The sequence below is a fragment of the Taurulus bubalis genome (assembly GCF_910589615.1).
Source record: "Taurulus bubalis genome assembly, chromosome: 6".
Taxonomy (NCBI): domain Eukaryota; kingdom Metazoa; phylum Chordata; class Actinopteri; order Perciformes; family Cottidae; genus Taurulus; species Taurulus bubalis.
Window position 1 is genome coordinate 8,355,052 of NC_136594.1, and position 23,250 is coordinate 8,378,301.

The 23,250-nt window shown below is 39.9% G+C and overlaps 2 protein-coding genes across 2 annotated transcripts; both read right to left on the reverse strand.

Annotated features, from left to right (window-relative positions):
* Positions 1-1,122: 1,122 nt before the first annotated feature.
* cpe (carboxypeptidase E) lies at positions 1,123-16,469 on the reverse strand. Its single transcript, XM_079219664.1, has 9 exons — positions 16,044-16,469; positions 7,113-7,309; positions 6,744-6,911; positions 5,458-5,575; positions 4,894-5,076; positions 4,132-4,271; positions 3,542-3,641; positions 3,149-3,267; positions 1,123-2,310 (listed from the first exon to the last, which is right to left on the reverse strand). Exons 1-9 carry the CDS (start codon positions 16,282-16,284, stop codon positions 2,212-2,214), a joined length of 1,365 nt encoding a protein of 454 aa, XP_079075790.1. The 5' UTR covers positions 16,285-16,469; the 3' UTR covers positions 1,123-2,211.
* Positions 16,470-18,152: 1,683 nt separating this feature from the next.
* Positions 18,153-22,855, reverse strand: msmo1 (methylsterol monooxygenase 1; the record flags this gene model as incomplete). Its single annotated transcript, XM_079219395.1, has 5 exons — positions 18,153-19,280; positions 20,676-20,830; positions 21,004-21,130; positions 22,288-22,436; positions 22,601-22,855. 5 exons carry the CDS (start codon positions 22,853-22,855, stop codon positions 19,091-19,093), a joined length of 876 nt encoding a protein of 291 aa, XP_079075521.1. The 3' UTR covers positions 18,153-19,090.
* Between the last annotated feature and the right edge of the window lie 395 nt (positions 22,856-23,250).

Here is a 23,250-nt window from a genome sequence, read left to right on the forward strand (position 1 = left end):
TTCCGCCAAGAAAAATTCCTCATTTGTGTAAACATTCCTGGCAAATAAAACGGTTTCTGGTCCTGAAAGGAAAAATATAAATTTTGGTCAGTAGCCTATAAATTGTAAATGGACTTGTCCTTTTCTTCTGACCACTCAAAGTGCTTTAACACTAGTACATACACTATACTATACAAAACAGGGAGTGCACTATTGCATAGTGTTATAATTCATAAAAACATTTAACTGTGATTGTTACTTCAGACAAAAGTATTGACAAAAATATGTAATTTCTATGCCATTTTTTTGGGCAGTTAAATGGTGTAAATGATCTTTTTACAGATACAAAGTCACAAGAGGCTGAGCTTCTAAATACAGACGTGACTCACACAACTCCTGAAAATAAGGTTTAATCCTACATAATACCTGTAACTTCATTTGAGACAGCAGTACACTATTAGTTGAAGTATTAGTTTGTGGGAACTGTATGCCTGTACATTTTAGTTTAATACTCTTGTACTATATAGTTTTTTATTTTTATTTATAGTCTTATCTTATTCTATATACTGTGTTCTGCTTGTCTGTCCGTGTGTATGTCCCTGTGCTGCTGCAACAACTGAAAGGCTTTATTTATCTTATCTTAATAAGGGTCTTTATTATTGTAAATACAGGAATATACTGTATTTTAAATGTAAAAGGTTTCACATAAAAAGTTATCTCTGCTATTGCTATTGTTTTCTGTTACCTCTTCTTTCTACAATTCATTAAGAACTTAAACATTACAAATGTAATTCATTACCACAAGCAAGGCACTTTGAATCCCTTGTGGTACAAAATGTACAAAGTGTTCAACACTTTATTTCACTCCCATCCATCTGAAGGAAGGATTCTGAATATTTCATGGTACCACTCAATTTACCGCGACCGCCAACGCAAACCATTTCAATTCTATACATTCATTTTTAAGCAACAATTTTTTTCTCAAATTCAAATTTATTTAGGTCGTATTTAAAGTAATTTTACAAATACTAAGGAGAAAAAAAGTGTATAGTCACTTCTAAAGGACTAACCAAAACCCTTCAGTCTATTAAAAGCATGACTAACACGTAACCAGCTAAAACAAAGACAAGACTGCAGTTTGACAACATAAAGAGGGGAGTTTTATTGATCAGTTCATTTATTTTCCTTTGTAACTGTTTCTATAGATATACATTCGATATTCTTTCTGGGGTCTCAAACCAGTTGAACTGCATCTATACAGTCAGCTAAACTCTGTTAATTTATCCTTGAAAAAAACAACTTGTACTTGTACAACTTGTACAGTTCCTTATGTAGCCGGCCACAGTGTTGCCTGTGGAGGCACATACAGTACGAGGGAATGGCTTCGGGCAGACAGAGGTGGACAGATTTATCGGTGTAATGGCCTTGTTTTCTTTGATTTCTTTTTCGTTACAAAAACCACATATTTCTTGCTATACCTATAGTTCATAAATACAGTATATATTATAACCATTCATCTTGTGCTAAAATCAAAGCTGTGCTGCAGTCAGTTAAAAAAAAATCTGGACATCAATAACATACGGTGAAATGGGCTTGCCTGTATGGATTGTTTACAATATAACGTTTACAGTGATTTTACTGTCTGATGTGCTCAAAACTATAGCGCTGTTTTTGTATTTCCTTTTTTTTTTTTACAGAGACAGAAAGATATTACGTTTGTGCAAGTTTACAGTTGCTGAAAGTGTGTGTGTTTTTGGTGTTGTACTTTTGTATTTGTACTAAAAGCCTGGAGAAACAGAGACATTTAAAACAGGAAACAATTATGAATTATTTTGGACAGAGCCAGGTGATAATGATGTAAACGGCTCTTTTACATACATAATTACTCAGTCACTCATTGGTTATATAGATGGGTGCCATGGTTACCAAATCACATGTACGATAAAGAACACAATACCACAGAAATCAACACCGATCTCACTGCCGTCAAACTACCTGCAGATTCCTCCTCTGTCCGTTAGTATATGTTTCTGTGTCTGCAGGATATTTAAACAATCTACAGGAGTATGAGGCAAACCATTACATTAATAAACAGTAAATGATCAATTCAAATAATGATCGAAATAGAACAAAACAAATAAAGAGACAAAATATTCTGTGGACGGTCACACAGAATGTTGAATTATATTACATCGATGTGCGGACGGTCCGGTCGTCAGCTGGACAAACGCTTTAGAAGTTCAGTGTCTCTGACATCATCTTCCACCAGTCCATCAGCTCCTCCCGCTCCTCCTCCTTCCTCTCCATCAGAGACTCCAGCTCGAAGTCCACCTGAGACGGAGAGACGGCGACATGGAGACAGGTGAGGCGTGACAAGTAAAAGATGGAGTCGAGGTAACAGGGTTCTAGTTTCCTTTTATATATATATATATATATATATATATATATATATATATATATATATATATATATATATATAACTTAGACGCTTCCAGAGGGACTTGAAAGAATAAAAAAAATACAAGGCTGTTCTTATTCCATATTTTCATTATGTCCAAACCCTAAATGTATTAGTCTGTCTCTCAATAGTTTCAATCTTCTGTGTGTCTCTCAGCCCTAAACCTTTTCAAAAGCTAAAATCTTTTTTTTAAACGGTCACAAATACATTGTAGTCTCATACAATAAGGAAACAGAGGAATAAAAAATAAGGTTATGAAATAAAACTTTGTTTCAAATAGTCACAAGCCCAAAACAATAAGCACCTTTGGATTAAGGGCTCAAATTGAACTCGATATCAGATCCCAACTGGACACTAACTTGTATGTATCAAATATACAGTATCTTCTCTACTCGAGGGTATTTGAGTGATCAAATTACAGTTTTACATCAAAATATTTTCCGAATAATTCTACTGTGCAATACTTAATTCTTACTCACATGCTCTAATATTAGAATATTTACAATAAATGTGCCAGAGAGTGAACCAAAAGTGCTTATTGTACAAAACATTTTCCCTGACAGTGGAGACATAACATATTGGATGATTTGGTTTAAAGGATAGCGCTAAAACTCTCAGGTCCTCTGCAAGCTACCATTTTGGAAAATATGAAGTGAGCGCATGGTGAATGAGAGGCAGATTTCGATGGGTTACTTTGTCTGTGAGTCTTACTCTGGTTGCAGGGCTGAAGGGAACAGCCACCTTCTTGATGACAGTCAGGTATCCGGGGGCAGTGGCCCCCACTTTGTAGTTCCCAGGAGCCAGGAGGCGCCAGTAGTCTCCATCTTTGGCTAGAAAACACAGATTTTCCCGTTAATACATGTATGCAAACAACAAACCCAACACTCATGGATCCTCTCAACACAGAGTGTTTTGAGCGCCTGTTACTATTGCTGCAATATAGCAGATGCAAATACAAATCAGCTGCTGAAAAAAGCAATGCAGTACCCACTTTGTCCACCAGACGGCATCACAACATCTTCCCATTACATCACTCACATCACAACTCATGTGCATGGGGGTACGATTGTGAGAATTGTGTGAATTTGCATCAGATGCTGATACCTGTGGTCATGTCATGTTCAATACCCTCCACAGAGATGCTGGCATTGAAAATGGGGTTTCCCTGGAGGTCGCGCACATAGCCCTTCACGCCTCGGTGAACCTGCAGACAGGAACGAAGAGGCGTGCTCAAGGCTTGGTTCAAGGAGAGAGGCAATGGTGCTTTTTGGAAAATACACGATGACACAATGACATCTCGGATGCTTGGCGTGACCGTAGGCGTTCACGAACCCTGGAAATAAAATGCACAAACTGTCTCCCACAGAAAATCAACAACTACAACCAATGTTGTGCTTGCAAAGGTGGAAGTAGTGTTGCGTTGTCAAACCACAAGACATCCTCAGCGGTTTATGTCCCATCTCCTACTGGGGGTCAACATGGGTTTCTTTAAAGTATGAAGACTTCTTGGCCATAACATTTTAATTTTACATTTTAATTCACCCTATGTACTAAAACCATCAACATCGCTTTTTCAAATGGTAATTTAGACTATAATTAGATTTATTAACAACAGAGTTCAAACTACACCCAATTCATCAGTCAAACCGGACATATTTAGCACTTTTTCCTTTCTTCCTGGTGGTGCTGCATACCTGCTCGATGTAGTTGACCAGTGAGTTGCGGTTCTGTTCCCAGTAGGACTTGAGTGTGTCCTCATTGGGGAACTTGTCGCAACTGAGCTCCAGAGTGATCTCGAAACAGTTGCTGCTGAGGTAGTTGAAATCCTGCATTCCTGTAACGGGTCGGTAACAAAAAACAAAAAACAGGGTGAACGAGAGCAATATGGATATTAATGACACAAAGTGGCAGGAAGTAGAAAAGTAGCATATGACAGATAAAACGTACAGATTTAGACATGTTTGATGAAAATTAAAACCCAGTAATGTTTTGCTGATTTTCAGAAGACAGGCTTCTTGGGCTATGGGATATATTTGATTGTTGATTGAAAAGTCTTTCAAAAAAAACGTTAGCGAACACATTAATATTGCTTCAATACATTTTTTTAAAAGAGCCCGGCCAGTTCAATGCATCGGCGGCTAATTGTACCTTGTATACACAGATATTATCTGTAAATATTGCTGGATGATCAGGAAGGTTTTGTGGCCAAATGTGAAATATATGTTTGGAGTAATTTGAAAAGAGAGAGCATTGACAACTTTACTTTTCAACTGTAAAATATCACCATGAATTAATATAGCTTTAATAAAAATCAGAAATGTTGATGTGTTCATGTAAACACAATAACAAATGAACCGTAGCACCACATTGTAACTCCCAAATATCAATATCAACCCATTTATGTTGTACTTTTAAGCTCTTTACATCACACACGTCCGGGGCTTGCTGGGCCTTACCTCCTGGCACGCTGTACCAGGCCCCTCCGTTAGTGATGCCATCTTTGAAGCTGGAGTCGTCATCGTTCTTACGGCATGGGGGTCGGTTTGCGTCGGACATGACTGGGTTGTACATGGAGTAGGCCCCCGCCAGAGACTTGAACATCACATCATCTGGACTGGAGCTATACTCATGGGTAGAGCCTTAGAGGAGGAACAGGAGGGAACGAGCAAGTGCAATGTTTAGACAGCAGATGTGACAAAGTATTTTTAATTAACTGAACACCTGCATCTGCAGCGCATTAAACGTGTGCCTGCGTGAACACATTTAGTTTACGTTGAGTAATAACGCACAGGGAGCCGTAGAAGGAAACGTTTCACATCTGACTTAAATTAGTGTTACGACATTCTGAGGAAAAACTAATAAAAGGTTTGTTCATTCATTTATGGTATAAATATTTGTCTCATTTAATGAGTGGAAACATTATCATATAGCGCAAGGGAACATTTTATACACAATTTAACAACCCAAACAGAAAAACAAGGGTGTGTGTGGAGATTGTGTGTCCACACGTGTGTATGTACCAGTGCGGGTCTCATCATACGGGTAGTTGGCCACCACGTCTCCTCCATGCAGGTTAGCTGAGAGGACGAAGGGGATGTCCATGATCCAGTGGATCACTGCCTTGGTCTCTGGAGCCAGCTGCAAAGGAAAAAACACATAAATTACTTACACTTAAAAATACATACCGCACATTTCTGTACCTACAATATTACCACTTCCAGCCAACACACACACCAGGTTTCTTATAAAGCATAAAGGAGAAGTCTGGTGATCGTCTATATTTTTCTTATTGATCCTACTGATGAGTAAAGACTGTTTATTAGTGCCATATAGCTCCATTGTGGCAAAAAAAACAACAACTATTGAAACGCATCACACTGCTGCACTGCTGTTTCTTCATTAAGATGAACTTGGACTGTGTAGTTTGTTTTAAACCTGCAATAAGTTATTCTATTTGGCCACTTGGGGGCAGCAGAAACAGGACATTTCATCACTTTTACAGTGTGGTCAGAATCAGAATCAGAACCATTTATTTGCGAGGTATGTTACACATATGAAGAATTTGTCATCCTTCATTTTGGGTTGTGTTGCTGTCCAGCTGGTGGATGTAAATCCAATGTTCACTGTCTTTTTGTTCTGTTTTTTGGTCTCCGGTCTCCAGCTACTCAGGGAAATGTCTGCCTCTAAAGCTGAAAAAAGCTGCACTATGTCCACAGGATAGTCAAATGTCTGTCTGCCGAGAGCAGGTAGTGGAGAGTGAGTTTTCACTATGTAAAGCAGCCAGAAGAGATTAGTGATAGTGACCCAAAACTAATTACTAAAGTTACGGACCCGGACAGCTAAACATTGAACTATGGAAATTCAGCAAAGCCGAGCAGAGCTACAGATTTAGTTGATTATTCTCTATGTTCCACACTACCAGACACCCATTTACACGTTGTCATGTGTTATTGTAAAAAATATTGATTATATCCACTTAGAGTCAATCTCACAAACACCATCCTGCTGACTCACTACAGAAGCAAATGTTATTTATCCGCACTTAGAAATAGTCCCGGGGGAAATGCACAACTCACTCCTGTTTGAGTAAAGCTTGCTAAAAACTACAGTGGCCAGATGTTTTAGTAATTGCTTTAAATAAAGAAGAAATTAAATTACACTATTATATATTATTATATTATTATAATATTATAAATACGTTGGTAATGAGCGAGGCGTTGTTGTTTTGGTCTCTCCATGGGATTTATTGACAATAAGGAACAACACCAGTCTTGTCCTTTCATTCTTTACATGTCTGTGTGCGTACCTTGGTGTTTTCATCCACTGCCTTCTTCATGTTCTGCAGCAGGTGGTTGTTGGCTCCGCCCTCCCGCTCATTGATGTAGATGATTCGGTCCAGATCGGGGAAGTTGCGGTTCAGATCCACCCCCTGTGCGTTACTGCGGCCGACGAACCAGTCCTTGATATCTCCCGGCTGAGCAGGGAGCAGGAGACGATGTTCAGACAAATACTCAAGAGTGAAGGGAAGCAAGACCGTGTCTGGACATTTCATAATTGCTATTCTTGCTGTGTGTGTGTATGTGATTTAAAGCCAAGAGTTGTTGTTGCTAAGCCGATGTTTGTTGTCTTGTAAACGTAGTAATGTTTGTGTGTCTTCGTCGTGCTGTGTCATCACCTGTGAAGCGGCCTTCTCGAAGCCGTCTGGGTTCATGGAGGGCATGAAGTGGATGCGTGTGTTGTGGACGAGGTCGATGATGGTCTCGTTGCCTTGCTGGTACTGGTTGCACATGTACTGGGCCAGGTAGATGAGCAGCTCCCGGCCCACGGCCTCGTTGCCGTGCATGTTGGCGATGTACTTAAACTCAGGCTCTCCTGCAGGAAAGAGACACAGACAGAGCTTTAATTCGACATTCTGAACTCCACCTTTCATCTGCACAGCGTCTTCACAGCAGGAACATTTTACTAAGGAGGAGGATTTTCACAAGGTTGACAGTGAACGCACCTTTTACCGGCCGAAACCAATCACATTTCACACGACTGGGCCACGTAACCACAAAGTGAAATGTCACAACAACGTCATCGCCTTTGTGACAAGAAGCTATTTTAGTCAGGAGTCATGGAAACAAGCTTGTATCTCTTTTGGACCGGGAGAAGGTCACCAACAAAGCGCTGTAATTTGTTAAGGAAGTCACCCTGCACACACTCACACCATTAGGCTGAAACACTGGCTCCTCACTCTCCAGCAGTGACAAACACACTGACTCATCAGCGAACAGGCTAAACACGATTGAACTTTGCAGTCCAGAACTCCATTTGGACAATAATGGCCGAGACACGGAGGCTTATTGAGTCTCACTGACACATTTGTTCTGCCTGAATCGCTGGAGTGACAGGTCTGGGGTCAGATTCGACAACATCACAGAGAGTCTGACTTCGGGACACGATGTTACAAAATGAGGGAGATCTGCAGCATGTAAACCTCCTGCTGTTTGTAGCTTGTAATCCCCGAGTCACATGTCAAATATAATATTTCAGCACTGAAGTATTTGCAGGTTTTCAGCAGTGAAACAGCATTTTACATTATTGTAAAGACACAGTGGTTTTCAGACATTTACATGTGAAAAGCGTGGCATTTATTTTCAAGTGAAAGGGCAGAAAAGATAGGGAAACGCAGCAAATATTCACATTTGAAAACAGGGAGCGAGAGACTATTTAGCATATCATAATTGTTGATGATTAATCGATTTATCAATCTTACAACACTATGCTGATGCTGTCTGAATGTTCCTTATTTAACTGAAGTCATGTCAGTGGACGACAGGCATAAAAACATGACTAGACTGCTTTCCCTTTGCGTGTTGTGTTCACTTTCATCACAGGAGATATTGGCTTTATACGTGAGAGATATTTATATCATCATGTGATATAAATATATACAATATAAAAGCTGGATTTTAATGACCGTCTGTATATAGACGTATAATATTATAGAAGTATCATATATAATATAAAAGCTGTGTTTTAATGACCGTCTGTTTAATGTACTAATTAGCTGCTCCTAGTCTTCTGTGAGTCTCTTCATGCATGCAAATACAAACACATACACAAGAGAGAGTGAGGAGTTATATAAAGACCTTGAACAGAAGGACAAAGCGCGTGACATCGTAAGAGCTACGGTGTAATGTGAACCCTCTTTCGTTGAACTACAAACCAGACATTAGACATTAGTGGCTTTCTGCGGCTGGACGAGAATAAAGGGAAGTTCTCTGAGCTCTGCGGGATTAAAAGAAAGTATTGTGTTCATATCAGTTACGAGTTATGAAACGCAGCCCAAGAGCGGCAGATGGTGAAGGGTGTGTGTGTGTGTGTGTGTGTGTGTGTGTGTGTGTGTGTGTGTGTGTGTTTAAAGCCAAATTGCAGCAGGGCTCCATTTTTATTGAGCGGCTTTTTGTTTCTCCTATTTCAAAACTTTTCACTTCATAAAATGTAATTTGTTTGCCTGTAAAAAAAAGAATGCTTTCAAGATGCAAGTGTACATGTGTGTCAATATGTAATCATTTGCATCTTTTTGATCCACTTGAGCATATTTCTTTGAGTGTTTGATGTGTCCCAGTGGCTACACAGGCGCCGTCCAGCACACATCTGGTCGTCAGGTTATTTTTAAACGCTCGAATCTCGTTCGTCTCTGAGTTGCTACTAACGATTTCAAGACTACAATTAACTCTTTCTGCTCCGATGCTGGTGAATGTTTTTTACAGGCTTCAGAGGCCTGACAGAGCTGTCGCATACACACACTCACACGTTCAAACACACGCACGCACACTTTGAAGTTCACACTGTCAAAAGGAGTTGCTATGATTCAAGCTATTACACAGATGCTAAGTATCTGGAGACCTTTCCTTTTTCCAACACATGTAGGAATTGATGAGTTTAGGATGCGGGAGAGAGGTTAAATATATTCAATACACACATTATTTTGTATTAATATAATTCATTATGATTTTTGCTAACTCTGTTTACTCTTTTTACAGATATACACACACATTTTTGACCGGCGAGCATGAAGCAACACTGCGTACGTAGGCCGAACACATCGAAATGTCCTCGACCCTCTGGGGCCAAATGTGTCTTCTCCCTTTTTCTAAATTCATTCCTCTTTCTGTACCTCGCTGAGCTCTTATTCTCTTGTGAAAACACATTAAACATGCATTAACTTCTTTAGACATACGTGATAGGACTTTCCCATTCGTACGAGTTCATACATGTAAAGCACAGAAGGTGGGCAGTGTGCACAATGCACATACAACACAAACTGGGGAGCAGTTTCCTTTGTGCACTGCACAAGCAGTGCACAAAGGAAAAAGAAGGGCAGTTTGCACATTAATTATTACAATCATCCAAAAAATGTAAGTAAATGCAGCATTTAGACCAGGGGTGTCAAACTATTTTTCACCCTGGGCCACATCAGCCTTATGGTTGCCCTCAAAGGGCCGGTTGTAACTGTAACATTGTATAAACTACTCCCTAACATATTTGCATTTGATTATTGTTTATATTAAAAATATTGTAATTGCATTTATATCAATATAAAAGTATAAGTAAGCAAATGTCTCTGTTATTACAACAGAAATCCATTTAATTAGGGTTAAGAAACCCACATTACTTCATCAAAGATTAAACTTAAAAAAAAAACAAAGACAAAGATCAAATGCACGTTGTTACATTCACTTTGTTCAAAGCAGTTGAGAAGGACCTAACTCTGGTCCAACAAATAGTTGGAGCTGCTAAGAACATGTGTGACAGATGTGGTCTGGGGCACACCTAGTCACATACCTGTATGTGGGCTGGGGCACATCTGCCAATATGCAGCATAGGCTTTAATTTTAAGACGATCATATGTCTTTCAAGCTGTCGTGGGCCGCATAAAATGACGTGGCGGGTCCGCAGCACTTGAGTTTGACATCTATGATTTAGACCTTCAAGGATCTTCTTAAGGCAAATACAGGGATGTGAGTACATTTGTGTCATGAGTTCGCCAAATCATCGCTGGAGCATTTTAATTGCAACTAACAAATAATTGCTATTTAGTCCATCAAATATCAGAACATTTTGAAACCCACCACAGTTTTCCCAGAGATGATGTCTTCTTTTGTCAAAACAAAACAGTTGCTAATTAATGTGTCACTCGACTAATTAACTCCTTAATTGTTTCCGCTCTAGTAGCCAATAGACTGCCTTTTTGTTAATTTGTTATGTTTCGCTTGAAGAAGAACTTGAAGGTGGATCGTGGCATTATTCAATTTTTATATTTGATAGAGGTGATCTTTGAACTTCAGGTTATTCGGGCTCTCAACAGGTCGATATATAACACATCTGAAGCCGACTAAAGCCCACAGCATCATATTACGCTTTGTCACGAATTGTCAGAAGAGTGTGGCGGATGATGAATGCGGTCTCCTAGGTGACCACGCACTAATGACTGCTGCAACGTCATTAGGGAAGCACCGCATTAGAGTACTCTCAGTCGTCGTGGCAACTCTGACACGGGCAGGTGCTTAGGGAGACAAATCAACTGGGAGGTTGAGTAGACACACTCTAAACGTGTGTACACACACACACACACATATATATATATATATATATATATATATATATATATATATATATATATATATATATATATATATATGAATGACACATGTAAAATGTAGAAATTCTTGATCATGTGATCAATTATACACTTAGGGAGAACCTTTTCCGAGCTAGCCGCTGCTATAACTCAACCAGATTACTCTCTGTATGTTATTTTATTTTCAACAACAAAATACAACAAACAGCTGCTGTGTTGTCCACTCTAAATTGAGTGTTTTTCCATGCACTAAAGCTCCAACTGTAATCTACTGGTGTAAATATAGTGAGCATCTCTTCCTTTTTAGCCAACAGATAAAACATTTATCTTTAAGAAGATCTTCATCTCTAAGAAGAAGAAGAAGTGGGAGCAGAGGGAAGGCAGCAAAGAGGAGGATGCATGTCGGTGTCTGATGCATAATAAATGACCGCTGACTGGTGCCTTGGCCTTTCTCTCTTCTTCTTTCCGTTCCTGCCTCTCCCTTATTCCCTCTACATCCCTCTTCTTCTCCCTTGTCATTCCTACATTGCCGTTTTCTCAATTATCATTCCTTTCTCTCTCTTTTGTATCTCTGTTTTCTCCTCCATTGAAGTGCGCACTATTAAATCCATGTCTGCCTGTGTTTCACTTCATATTCAATATGTCACTTGATATGACCATGTCGTGCAGCGTGTCAGACTTTGACGGAGCGTCTGTGTGCCTGGTCTTTGGGGATTACATACTTCTTCTGTCGTCTAATAAAACAGTCCACAGGAGATGGTCTACTACATATTGGATGAAGCAGTGCCTCATACTGACATGGTTTTATTTTTCAACTTCAGACAAAGCCAAACCCATTACAAGATAGGGTTTCTCCTCGTACTAGAAGCCTTCTAAATAGTTCCAGACATGAGAAACAAAAGAGTTTCTCCAGAGCCCCTGTTAACTGGAGAGAAATCCCTCTTTTCAGCTCTTGTGCACTCAAATATGACCCAGCTGCAAGAAGTAAACACCTCCTTGTAATGAGAAAACAAGTGGTCCGTGTTCAGTGGTGGAGGAGGTATTCAGATCCTTTACTTTACTACTAGAGTAGCAATATCACAATATACAACTATTCCTGCCCTAAATGTCCTGCATTCAAAGTCAATGTACACTATTACTGTAATATGCATATTGTTGATATTGGTTATATATATATATATATATATAGTGTGTGTATTTAAAAAAAATAAATAGTGTTGGGTAGTTTAATCTGCAGGAATTAAAATGTTATATATATATATTTTTGTAAAGTAAGTAAAAGTACAAAATTTCCTTTTAAAGTATGAAGAAGAATACAACGGAAATATGTGTTTATTGTTTCATTTGTTTAACGTGTGTCCCGTGTTCATTTGACTTCCTGTCTTCTCTGCGTTTTTCTGTGCAGCACCTTGTAATTGTCGTATTTCCTGTTTTATGTTGTGTTGATCACCTCTCCTCTCTCATTTCAGATCACTTCACTTTGTGCTTTCCCGCCACTGTGATTGTCTCCCTGATTGAATACACCTGTTTCTAATCCAGGTGGCCGAGTTAAACCAATGTAGTGTCATACAACTCGCATCCTGTCTACCGACCAGCTGGGGGCGACTCTAGAAGTAGCCAGATTGTTGGGAAGTCTATGAGAAAATGACTTTCCACTTGAATTATTATCTCAGTCAACATTGTAAACATGAGTTCATGGTCCCAATCGGTAGTTGCAAGTCTTTGTCGATACAGCATGATGTTCATTTCATAAATTATTGTCCCATTTATCGTTAAATAGACCATAAAGCGGAGTATGCTTTATGGCGGGCTTACTGTGATTGACAGGTCGCCGAGCCGTATACGCCGTCTCTCCGTCACTCCTCTACGTCACTCCTCTACATTACAAATATGGTCATTTTTGTTTATCGGTTGCAAAAAAAACTAAAACATGGCAACGGCCGTAATCCAAGATGGCAAACGCCAGTCCACAAACCAATGGGAGACGTCCACTTCGTATGTACTTCACCCTTTGTGACAGCAATTGTTTGGTGTTCCAGCAATTTCTTGGTGTTCATGTTCCTGGTTTTTCAGTAACATCTCTGCCTGTTTTTTCTCAGAATGTTTGTGACTGCCTGAACTTTATCTCATAAGTTAAGACTTTTTTACCTTCACCTTATCCTGTTGTTGGTTTGTGCATTTGAGTCATGTTATTTTTCCTGTGCTTCCACCAGGCGTTGGGGTCCATGGCTAGCAGCTAGCGAGCTTACTTTAAGCTTTAATATAAGAGTCTGTTATATACAAATCTATCCCCGTACAGTTGATATGAAGGGGAAAATAACTATTGAGACCAAAACCAGGCTGTAAACTGAGTATTTTAATATAGAGGCCTGTGTGGATTGACTCATTTTTGGAGCCACCCTCAAATGGTCAATCGAGCAAATGCAGTTCTTGGCACTTTCTCAGCACCTTGGTTTGAGTGTGCAGTACCACTTTAAGAACAGTAGGCCCACTTGAGTACCTTGAGTTACTTCCCACCACGACCCATGTTCCTAAACTGCATGCATCTGTACATTAATATGTAACCAATGTTTCTACACTCTTGGCTATATAGATACTTCCTGTGCCGCAGTGTGTGACAGATGGCTGCTTGCTGACAGATGCACGAGCTCAGGACCGGCGTCCTCCGGAGTCGGCCAGCCAGCCAACCACGAGCTGCCAGTCAGCTCAGTGCACTAAGCCGATCTGTTGCCCCGGCAACTGCTATTCCGGCTCCACCTTACACATTGCGAGGTCAGATAAAATATTGGTGGGGCACCTTAAAGGGGACGCTTTGAAATGTTTCCAGTCTTAGCGGAATTTATCTTTTCTATACCACCGACTCTGAAAGCATCATGTTTTTCTTCCTTCACTCTCCTCTGGCCTGTCAGTCTCTGGAGCTCTTCTGTTTTATCCCCCTCCTTCTTGATCTGGATGTTTTGCTCAGTAGAAGGTGAAGGGGAGGGGAGGAGAGGTGGAGAGTAGAGGGGAGGAGAGGAGAAGAGAGGAGAGGAGAGGAGGAGGGAGAGCTGCCTCTGTTGGTGAAGCAGCATGCAGCTAGGAAACTCATCTGGTAGTAATAAGGTCCCCACAACGCTACTGTGACTCATGCTTGCACACACCCACCAGACTATTACGGGATAATTTAGTACGCACATACGGTCATTAGACTCTGTGACCAGGCAAGCAGCTAAACACACACAACCTGTGCCCTGTTCAGACCACACAATTACACCCAGAGAAGAAAAGACACCTTTGCACACACATGCTATATGAGGTATATAGCTGAAACCCCATAGACTGTAAACCATTCATACTGTAATTACAGACAATGTTGTTGTTTTTTTATCTTCTGATGGCTCTATTTTCAGGATTACTAAATAAATCACTTCCTGCTGTTTGTAAGAGTTAAATCTCCTGTTTAGAGAGTTGGACAGGAACCATTGACCCATACCCAGACTTTCATTAAAGTGAAATGTACAACAGGTTAATCCTTTCCTTTTATTGCTCTCGGTGCCAACACATTGGCAGGAGTACAAAGTGTACCTTTTATAACACGTACAGCACAAATTTTCCAGTGTGGTGCACTGAATATTTACTTTGTTTTGGATTAAGGGGTGAAAGGGTTCCATTTGTTCTGGTTTATTAGATTGGAATCTTTTTATAAAATGCAATATGTCAGGGCTTGAGCGATAAAAGTCTGAACGTATTTCCATCATCAACCCTGGTGTTGTCACGGTCTAATAACCTTAAACAAGATGGGTCTCCAACCAATGTCAGTTTCTGACATCAAGAAATTATAATCCAAAAAGATCGAACATAATTATGCTGTGATTTCATTCCAGCCTGACATAAAACACACAAAGTGAAAGGAACATCCAGAGAATTTGTCTCTCGGTGTTTGTCTCCATCACACAAACAGCTTGAGAAAATTCAGGCCTGTTTGCAGCTTCTGAATCTCAGGTATCTCGGCTTCCTTTTAACAGGGAAACCAGTCGTTCATATTGTCTGCAGATTATTTTCAGATATGTTTCCTACCCCTGCTATAACCATCGTATGCATGTCAAGAAATGTACCTTTAAGTGATCATGCATGGAAATACACTATATGTTTCCCTCTATTCAGGCGTGACCATAGAAAAAGAAGAAGGTGCGTTGCATCTAAAACAGCCTGTGGTGGTTTGCAGTTCCTGTGGCTGGGGTGTAAACCGCCCTTCAAACCAAGAAGTCTCACATTTTCTGACTTCTGCTCTATGGTTTCATCCAGCCTGCACTCCAGTCCTGCCAGTATGAAGTAGTTTGATGGAGATGATGGAAAGTCATGACCTAACCCAGGTCTAAGAAACATAATGTATGTTCTAAACCTACCAAGACTTCATTTATTATTCTGCCAAAGGCCTCCTCCTATATGAAGGCGGTGCATGAACTATGTTCTCTCATATGTTGCAGCCAACACTGCTAATACATCCGCTATTGATTGGAAGGGGTGATCATTCAAAAAGCACCCCAAGGAGTAGCGGCCATCCTCCACTGCGTTCAGGGTGGGTTTTTTTTTCCTTCTCAACATCACGACACGGGACAAGCGCAAACAGATCTTTATCAACCAGCAAAATGGCGGCTTTGCGTGGCTGATCCCACAATCTATCATCTAGATTCCTCTGAAGTGATGCAGCAGGCCAACGTGCGCACACCTGCGCTGCTTCTCCCACTGTCCTCCGGTCAGTTATTAAGCCACCCGTCAGCCACACGGGTCGCTTTCTGAACAACCCTAACATGCAAAACAAGCGCACCACCAGGCTGCTATATGCGCAATAGTGCGTGATGTGTTTGTGTTATCACAGCGTGAGGTGATGGGAGAAGAGGAGGGAGAGGGATGGGGATGGGGATGGGAGGGTGCACATTCACCGCATTATGAAGGAGACTTTTTTTTTCTTTTTTTTTTTGTATGCGTAAAACTGACCAGGCTCGTGCGTCCCGGGGTTGTCGGACATCTCCAGCACCAGCAGCTCGCGGCCCTCAAAGCTCTCCCCGATGGTGTAGATGCGGCTGATGGTCGGGCACTGCAGCCAGACCGACACCAGCGCCTTCCGCAGCTCCTCATAGCGGTGGTACTCGAAGGAGATCTCACCCTCGGTGCCGGCTGCGCTGACCAGGGCGACCACCGCGGCCCCGAATAAAACTACCGAGGTGAAGTGTTTCATTTCGACGTGTCCTCTTTTCCCTAAGCCCTGTCTGTGTCGCTGCCTGCCAAGCCCTTATCTCTGTGCTGCAGCCTCGCTTTAGGCTATAAATATCTCTCACTCTGCTGCTGCTGCTGCTGCTGCTGCCTCTCTCTCTCTCTCTCTCTCTCTCTCTCTCTCTCTCTCTCTCTCTCTCTTTTTCTCTCTCTCTTCGTCTGTGACGCGCCGGTCTACCTGAGCGCACTCCCTCCACAGTCAAGGAGGACGGAACACTGACACATCCGGTCACAATCTTCAAAATAAAGACTGTTTCCCCTTTTCTCCATGAGATTAACAGCAGAAGGGGTTTGTAGTTTTAAGATCAAAAGCAACAAATTAAAGATGTAACTTTATTTATCCCGAGATAACTTGTTGAAGTAGAAAAGAGCTTCAATATGAAATATATACCCTAAGTGTTCAATATGAATAAATGAATACAAAAAACATTACGAAATAAATAGACAACATATATGACTCTTAAATGTGAAATAATAATAATGGGTTATGGTATTTCTTCCCGCTTCTGCCACAATAACATTTAATTCCAGCAATAGTGAAACACATAATCTGCTCTGTTCATCTTGAATGGCTGACAAAGGCTTTGGTGAGAATTGGCATCATGAAAAAAAAAGGATTTTGTGGAAAACATGCAGCAAACTTAAAAACATTGTTGGAATGAACTAAAACTGACATGCAGTATATGTTATTGTGAAAAGAAGCTGTAATAAATTACACTTTGTAGCAATGACCTTAAAAAACACAAGTCTTATTTACTATAACATCAATATTCAATTAATGAGTTTGAACTGAAGATTTTCAGTTTTCAATCAATCAGGTATTTATGAAGTCAAACATGCTGAACACCTGCTGGTTCTACCTTAGCACATTGTAAGGTGTATTGCTTATTTCAGTTTTCCATTATTGATCTATGTTCTTTATAAATATACATACCTTTAATTTGGACTGTCAGACAAAGCAAGCAATGTAAAGATGTCACCTTGGGCACGGGAGAAGTGTGATGGTGGTTTTCATTATTTAATGAACTAAACAGTCATGAATCACAAGAATAATCAACAGATACTATAATGAAAGTCATTTTCTATTGAAACCCTCTTGAACTCCCAAAGAGTTGTTATGTGGTTTATTTATATTATTAAAGAGCCACAAAGTAAATACAGCTTGAGAACAAATGAATCTCCAAATCTAGCTGCTGCTGGAAAACAAAGCATGCAACATTGTGACTAATATATAACAGTCAATAATTTGACTTATTTAAAAATGTGTTTCAGAGTGTGTGTGACCATGTTCACCATTATTTTTCTCATGTGCTTTTTAACTTGTGTTTGGGCATCAGTGTCTAAAACTGCCTCACTTCCGGTTTGGTAGCTGCTGCTGCCAGCTGACTTGATCGCGGCAGTAGGGGCGTGTCCACAGTGCAGCAGAGAGGAGATGAAGGGAACCAACAGTGTCGCCCACCTCCTCCATCATCCCACACTGGTCTACAAGAGAGTCTGCAGAGAAGATGCACATCTGTGATGTTAATCACAGACGCGTCTGAGCCGAAGCAGTTACTGAGTCCTGTGTAGAAATGTGTCAGTAACTAACAATAGCTCGTTAAAAGGAGACACTACAGGTGAATATGGAAACATATACAGAGAGATATCATCATGAAACTCACCCAGTTCATTAAGGCAATTGTTTTTTTGATTACAGTTTGTTTGAAAATGTGTGTTTAAATACTTAATTGAGGCATTATCTTATCAAATGTGTTTTAATTTGCATACATTTCCAATACAGAAATCTAAACATTGGATGAAGACAGGTTAAAAAACATTGTTTCATGTTGTTGATATATTAGGGGCATAGGTTTTAGCAGAGATAATGTGGGATATCTCTTTGTACCACTCCATATATCCCCAAATAGTTATAAAACAAAATGAATGTTTTCAGGAATACAATGTTCTATAAATCAGGGTCTGGATGATCTATGAAGAAACCCCCTCTGTGGAAAGTTTGGTGTATGTAAGTGTTACTGAAGTGGAGATTTCAGGGTCAAATAAAAAAATTTTTTAAATCTCCATACATTTTGCAAGACACTACAGGTGAAATGTGTATTTTGGATGTTTCTTTCAACTGGTATGAAAGAAAACATACAAACATAAACATACGTGTAATGCATGACGTGTCTTTTTGTATCAAATTCAAACACAACCAAACTCTTGTTCAAAGTGGTTAAAATATTCATGATAAAAACAGAAAACCCAAACATATTCAAGGTTTGTTTTTGTAAAAAATCAAGACAGCATTTATTCATTTTTTACAGTTTTAAACAAAACAAGCTTGAAGAACCTGGAAGTGCCCTTTGAGTCAATCCCTTTTCATCAAAATGTTTACATGGATTTGCATCAAACACGCCTGAACTGAGTCGAGACAGTTCCGACAGTTACTTCAAGAGGAAGCGCTAAAGTGCTCAAACATTCAGCGGTAAATGCAAGCATTTCGCAAGAAAATCATGTGGTACAAACTTCTTCTTTTTTTCATACAATGACCAAGCAAAGTGACAAATCAAAATGAGGATGTTGATGGTTTTTTATTCAGCTAGCAGCTAAGGCACAGAAGACACACTGAAGTCAACACACAGTCTGAATCCAAATCAGTACACCTTTAGTGTGTGTGTGTGTGTGTGTGTGTGTGGAAAAGCAGTCGTTTGTGTGTCTGTCCTAGTCGCTGCCTCCTCCCTGCTCCTGACCAAACAGGCCAGTGTAAGAACAGAGGCACACAGTGGGGTTTACTGCTCCTTCTTGTCTCCCAGTTTCTGCATGTACTTGTTGTACTGGTTGTCCGTCTTCAGCAGCTTGTCCCACCACGTGAAGGTGGAGGAGTAGTTCCCGACGAAGTTCATGTGGTGGAAGTCGTGGAAGCGCGTGCCGCCGTAGAACGGGATGAGGTGGAGCGGGTTCAGAGGGATGTCGTAACCACTGAGAGGGGGCGAGAAAAAAAGACATGTCTGTCATTCAAAGAAATGTCTCAGATATTAGGAGTCAATATTTTTGATAAAAAAAAAAAATCATCCTTCCAACAAGACAAATACATTTCAGATTAGGCACTCGAAATGATCAAGGTATGATGTATTTCTTTTGGTTCAGTCTGTGTGTTGCTGCCTTGTAGTTTGGATCTGCACTACTTTGACTACTGCTGTCTTTAATTGTCTTTTGTCTTTTTTATATTTATCTTGCTTATTGTATATTATGTACATAAGAGCAACTTGTAACCGGAGTCAAATTCCATGTCTGTGTAAACACACATGGCCAATAAAGCTGATTCTGATATCAAGAGATTTCTAAAATCTAAAAATGATTGCACTGCAAATGTTTCCACAAACAATTATAATTGGTGATGTTGTCCTCTTTAATGTAATACTGCTGCACTGTTGGCAGTCTGACCTTTGTCACAAGCATTGTTTTATTGTGCCTTATTTAAAGAAGGCAAGAAAAGCTAAATGATTAAGAACATGAAATGCTGTTGAGGCAGTCTGGGAAAATGGATCAATTGTTTATGAAATTCTAAATCCTCTTTCATTTTGTGTTGTTGCTAAATCTGTGATTAAATTATTATTCTCTTCTATTTCAAAGACGGAAATTATTAACAAAGAATGTGTCATTTAGAATCAGCAGGTTATTTAACATACAATAATAAAGGGTCAAATGTAATTTTTTTTCTAAAAGCGAGTTGTCATTTAAGAAAACATATCAAATTAGGAAAATGCGTAGACCAGAGAAAAAATATAAATCAAACTACATTTTTAAAATTGAATTTATTTCCAATAAATTCAATTTGGTAGTTTTTTTTGTATTTTGACTTGACTATCTCAAATACATTTTAAGGTAAGAAAGTAAGAAAAGCACAGAAAAACACACCATGAAACCATTTGGGAAAAGGCTACATAAAAAATATAAAACAAGGAGTTGTATAAGACATTATGAATTTATGTTGTTGTTTATGCCACCACAGTTTGTGAGCCTTGTATCTGGTGTCTTCTGAGACATTTATGCATGTGCACATAAGTCTTCAGTACAAATGCAGGTATAGCATACATTTATATAAGGCTCAAGAAGAATAGCAACATATACATGTGTATGGACTTCTATGTGACCTGATAATATAATAGTAACATCTGGTGCCCTCTGTGGCCATCTAGTGGTCGTCCACATTATTACAGAAACAGTTAACGATGATCATCAGGGCTGCTTTTCCTCCAACACACTCCAATAAATATCCCTTGAGAGTCATAAACATAAGTAATAAACATTCAAACAAAGCTCTCCTGCAGAGAGGGCAGCAGAAGACCGAATTACGCAGAAGATGTGACCTACCTGTGGACATCGATGGTCTCCAGCAGGCGGAAGGACACCCAGGCCCACAGGAAGAACACGTGGTTACAGAAGAGCATGATGCCGATGAAGAAACCCGCTCCCAGGATGAGAGTCTCAGCAGGATGAGCGTATTCTGCCTGCATGCCGAATGGAGCCTGAAGGACAGCGGAGACACTGTGATGAAGACGTGTGTGTGTGTGTGTGTGTGTGTGTGTGTGTGTGTGTGTGTGTGTGTGTGTGTGAGCTGCAGCATCATTAATAAGTAACTCTTCAGTAAAGAGTTTTGTGTTTGTCTTTATTTATCTTATCACATGTGTGTTTTACTCACGGTGAACTCATGGTGGACTTTGTGGATGTATTTGTAGATCCTGCGGTGATGCAGCAGGCGATGGAGGAAATAGTGCCAGGTGTCTTCGACGATGGCACAGCCCAAGCACTGAGCGAGGACGTACGGCCTGGAGGAGAAGACGAAAAGAGACAAGCTCTAAGAGTTATCTCAAACCACATATTTGACTCATGGACTCCACTGAAGGTCCTCAGACGAGCGACAACATATGTAACAAAAAATTAATTCCAGAAAAAAATCATATCCATTCAATATCTTTTTTTATCCCACAAAGTATCCTGTATGGGCAAAAATAAATAAAAAGGATGTCAAAGTTAAATTGTCTACTTTATTTATAGAGAATTACCCTTTTAGGTCCAATGACATTAATAAAATCAAATCCCAAATGTTCTTTTGTTTCTTGTCCATGTGAAGCAGATTCACATGCATGTATTTTCTACTCTGAAGCAGATTGATGAAGGCATCATGGGGCCATGTGTTGGGTAACCTTTTAGGACCTATTCTAAAATGATTACTGCACGAGAGCTCTGTGTCATTACATTCAAGGCTATGAAGAGCTTCACTTTCTACCATCAATATAGTTAGAAACACAGGCATGGATTTTATCATTTAACTTACTACCATGCTAAAAAATATATATGTATATTGATGAGTCCATAGTGGAGACAGAGACTGCGCTTAATTCATCTTTGGAAGATCTTTTATGGTCTCAAAAATGTTAAATTGATCCAAGGCACACTAATTAAAATGCTTTTATTCTACATGGAAAATGTATTTAAAATGTCCAACACAGGTCTTCATCAAGGTCATAGTCAGCAGTAGCTTGCATGACGTTATTGTGTCACACTAATCAGTAGAATATACATCTCTATCAATGGGAAAGCCTATTGATCCAAGGTAGAAAGGAGAGGGGGGAAATATATATTGAAAACTAAAAATATAAAATTAAATAAATATAAAGAATTAAATAAAGAATACAATATAATAAGAAACAATTATAATTGGACATTTTGATCAATGTTGCCATGGAGAATAAAGACACATGTGCCTTGTATTTTAGAATGTATACCTTTATGAGACCAACAAATAATTTCACCCGTGCAATAAGCCTTCCACAAAATGATTAATTGCTGAGTCTATGCCGCATCCACACCCTGTTGTTGACATTTACAAATGGACTTGTGGAGCAGTTGTTGCAATATCTCGGGTGGTGTACGAGATATGAGGCGTACAGGTACAGGTGTGGTTCATTGTACTTCAACTGACCAGCGTGGCATTGAGTCCCAGTCATAAGGGATGTTGAAGAATTCAGTGAAGTAGTAAGTCCCACAGATCAACGGCAGCTGGATACAGAAGTGGTTGAACAGCAGCATCTTGAAACATGTCCACTGTTTCTCCCAAGTCTCTGGCTTATCCTGCACACACACACACACACACACACACACACACACACACACACACACACACACACACACACACACACACACACAGAAAGTATGTTAACAGGTGTTACGGGGGAACGTAACAACAGGAATGTCCTCTTAGATTCAACAATTAGAATCTTAAGAGCCAAACATACCTGTTGGATCTTGTATTTCTGCATGAAGGGCATGAACTGGAAGAGGAAACCAGGCAGGCAGAACAGGAAGTAGATTAACTCGTGGACGATGAGCGACCCCCAGGTGGCGATCTGGAACTTGGTGTAGTTGTCCATCATGTAGCCCCAGGCGTGTTTCATGGTGGGCTGGAAGGGGTTTTCTGGCAAAGCGGCATCTACGTACTCCGCCGCCAGGTAAGCGGAGCTCAAGATGTCTACCGTGCCGTTCACCTCCATGATGGACAATGCAGGGTGAGAGCAGGTGCAGGAGAGAAGACTGAAAAACAGGAACACTATGTTACATGTGCAGCTCTCAGACGGGACGCATGTCAGCTGGACAAATAATATTCTCAGTCATGTTAGTCGTCTGTAAATTACGTTTTTAACTGAGTTGTTGTCACATTTAAACATAATTTCTATTCATTATAGAGATTATAATACTTCTAAACACATTCTATGAATATAAATATAGAGTGACAATATAACCAGACACAATCAAACTTATAGAGATCCATCAATAGTTTCTTTTAATATAATTTCAAATGTGTACAAATCAGAACTACACCGAAAATGCAGACAATTTGGTATGCTGTACATAAGTCTAAGTAATAATTAATTCCACATCTCAACTC

Excerpts from the sequence above, each read along its gene's own strand:
- cpe (XM_079219664.1), bottom strand. The coding sequence starts at position 16,284 with ATGAAACACTTCACCTCGGTAGTTTTATTCGGGGCCGCGGTGGTCGCC. Across the intron at positions 6,912-7,112 it reads TCGAGAAGGCCGCTTCACAG|CCGGGAGATATCAAGGACTG; the intron begins GTGATGACACAG and ends CTCCCTGCTCAG. Across the intron at positions 3,268-3,541 it reads TGAACATGACATGACCACAG|CCAAAGATGGAGACTACTGG; the intron begins GTATCAGCATCT and ends TGTGTTTTCTAG.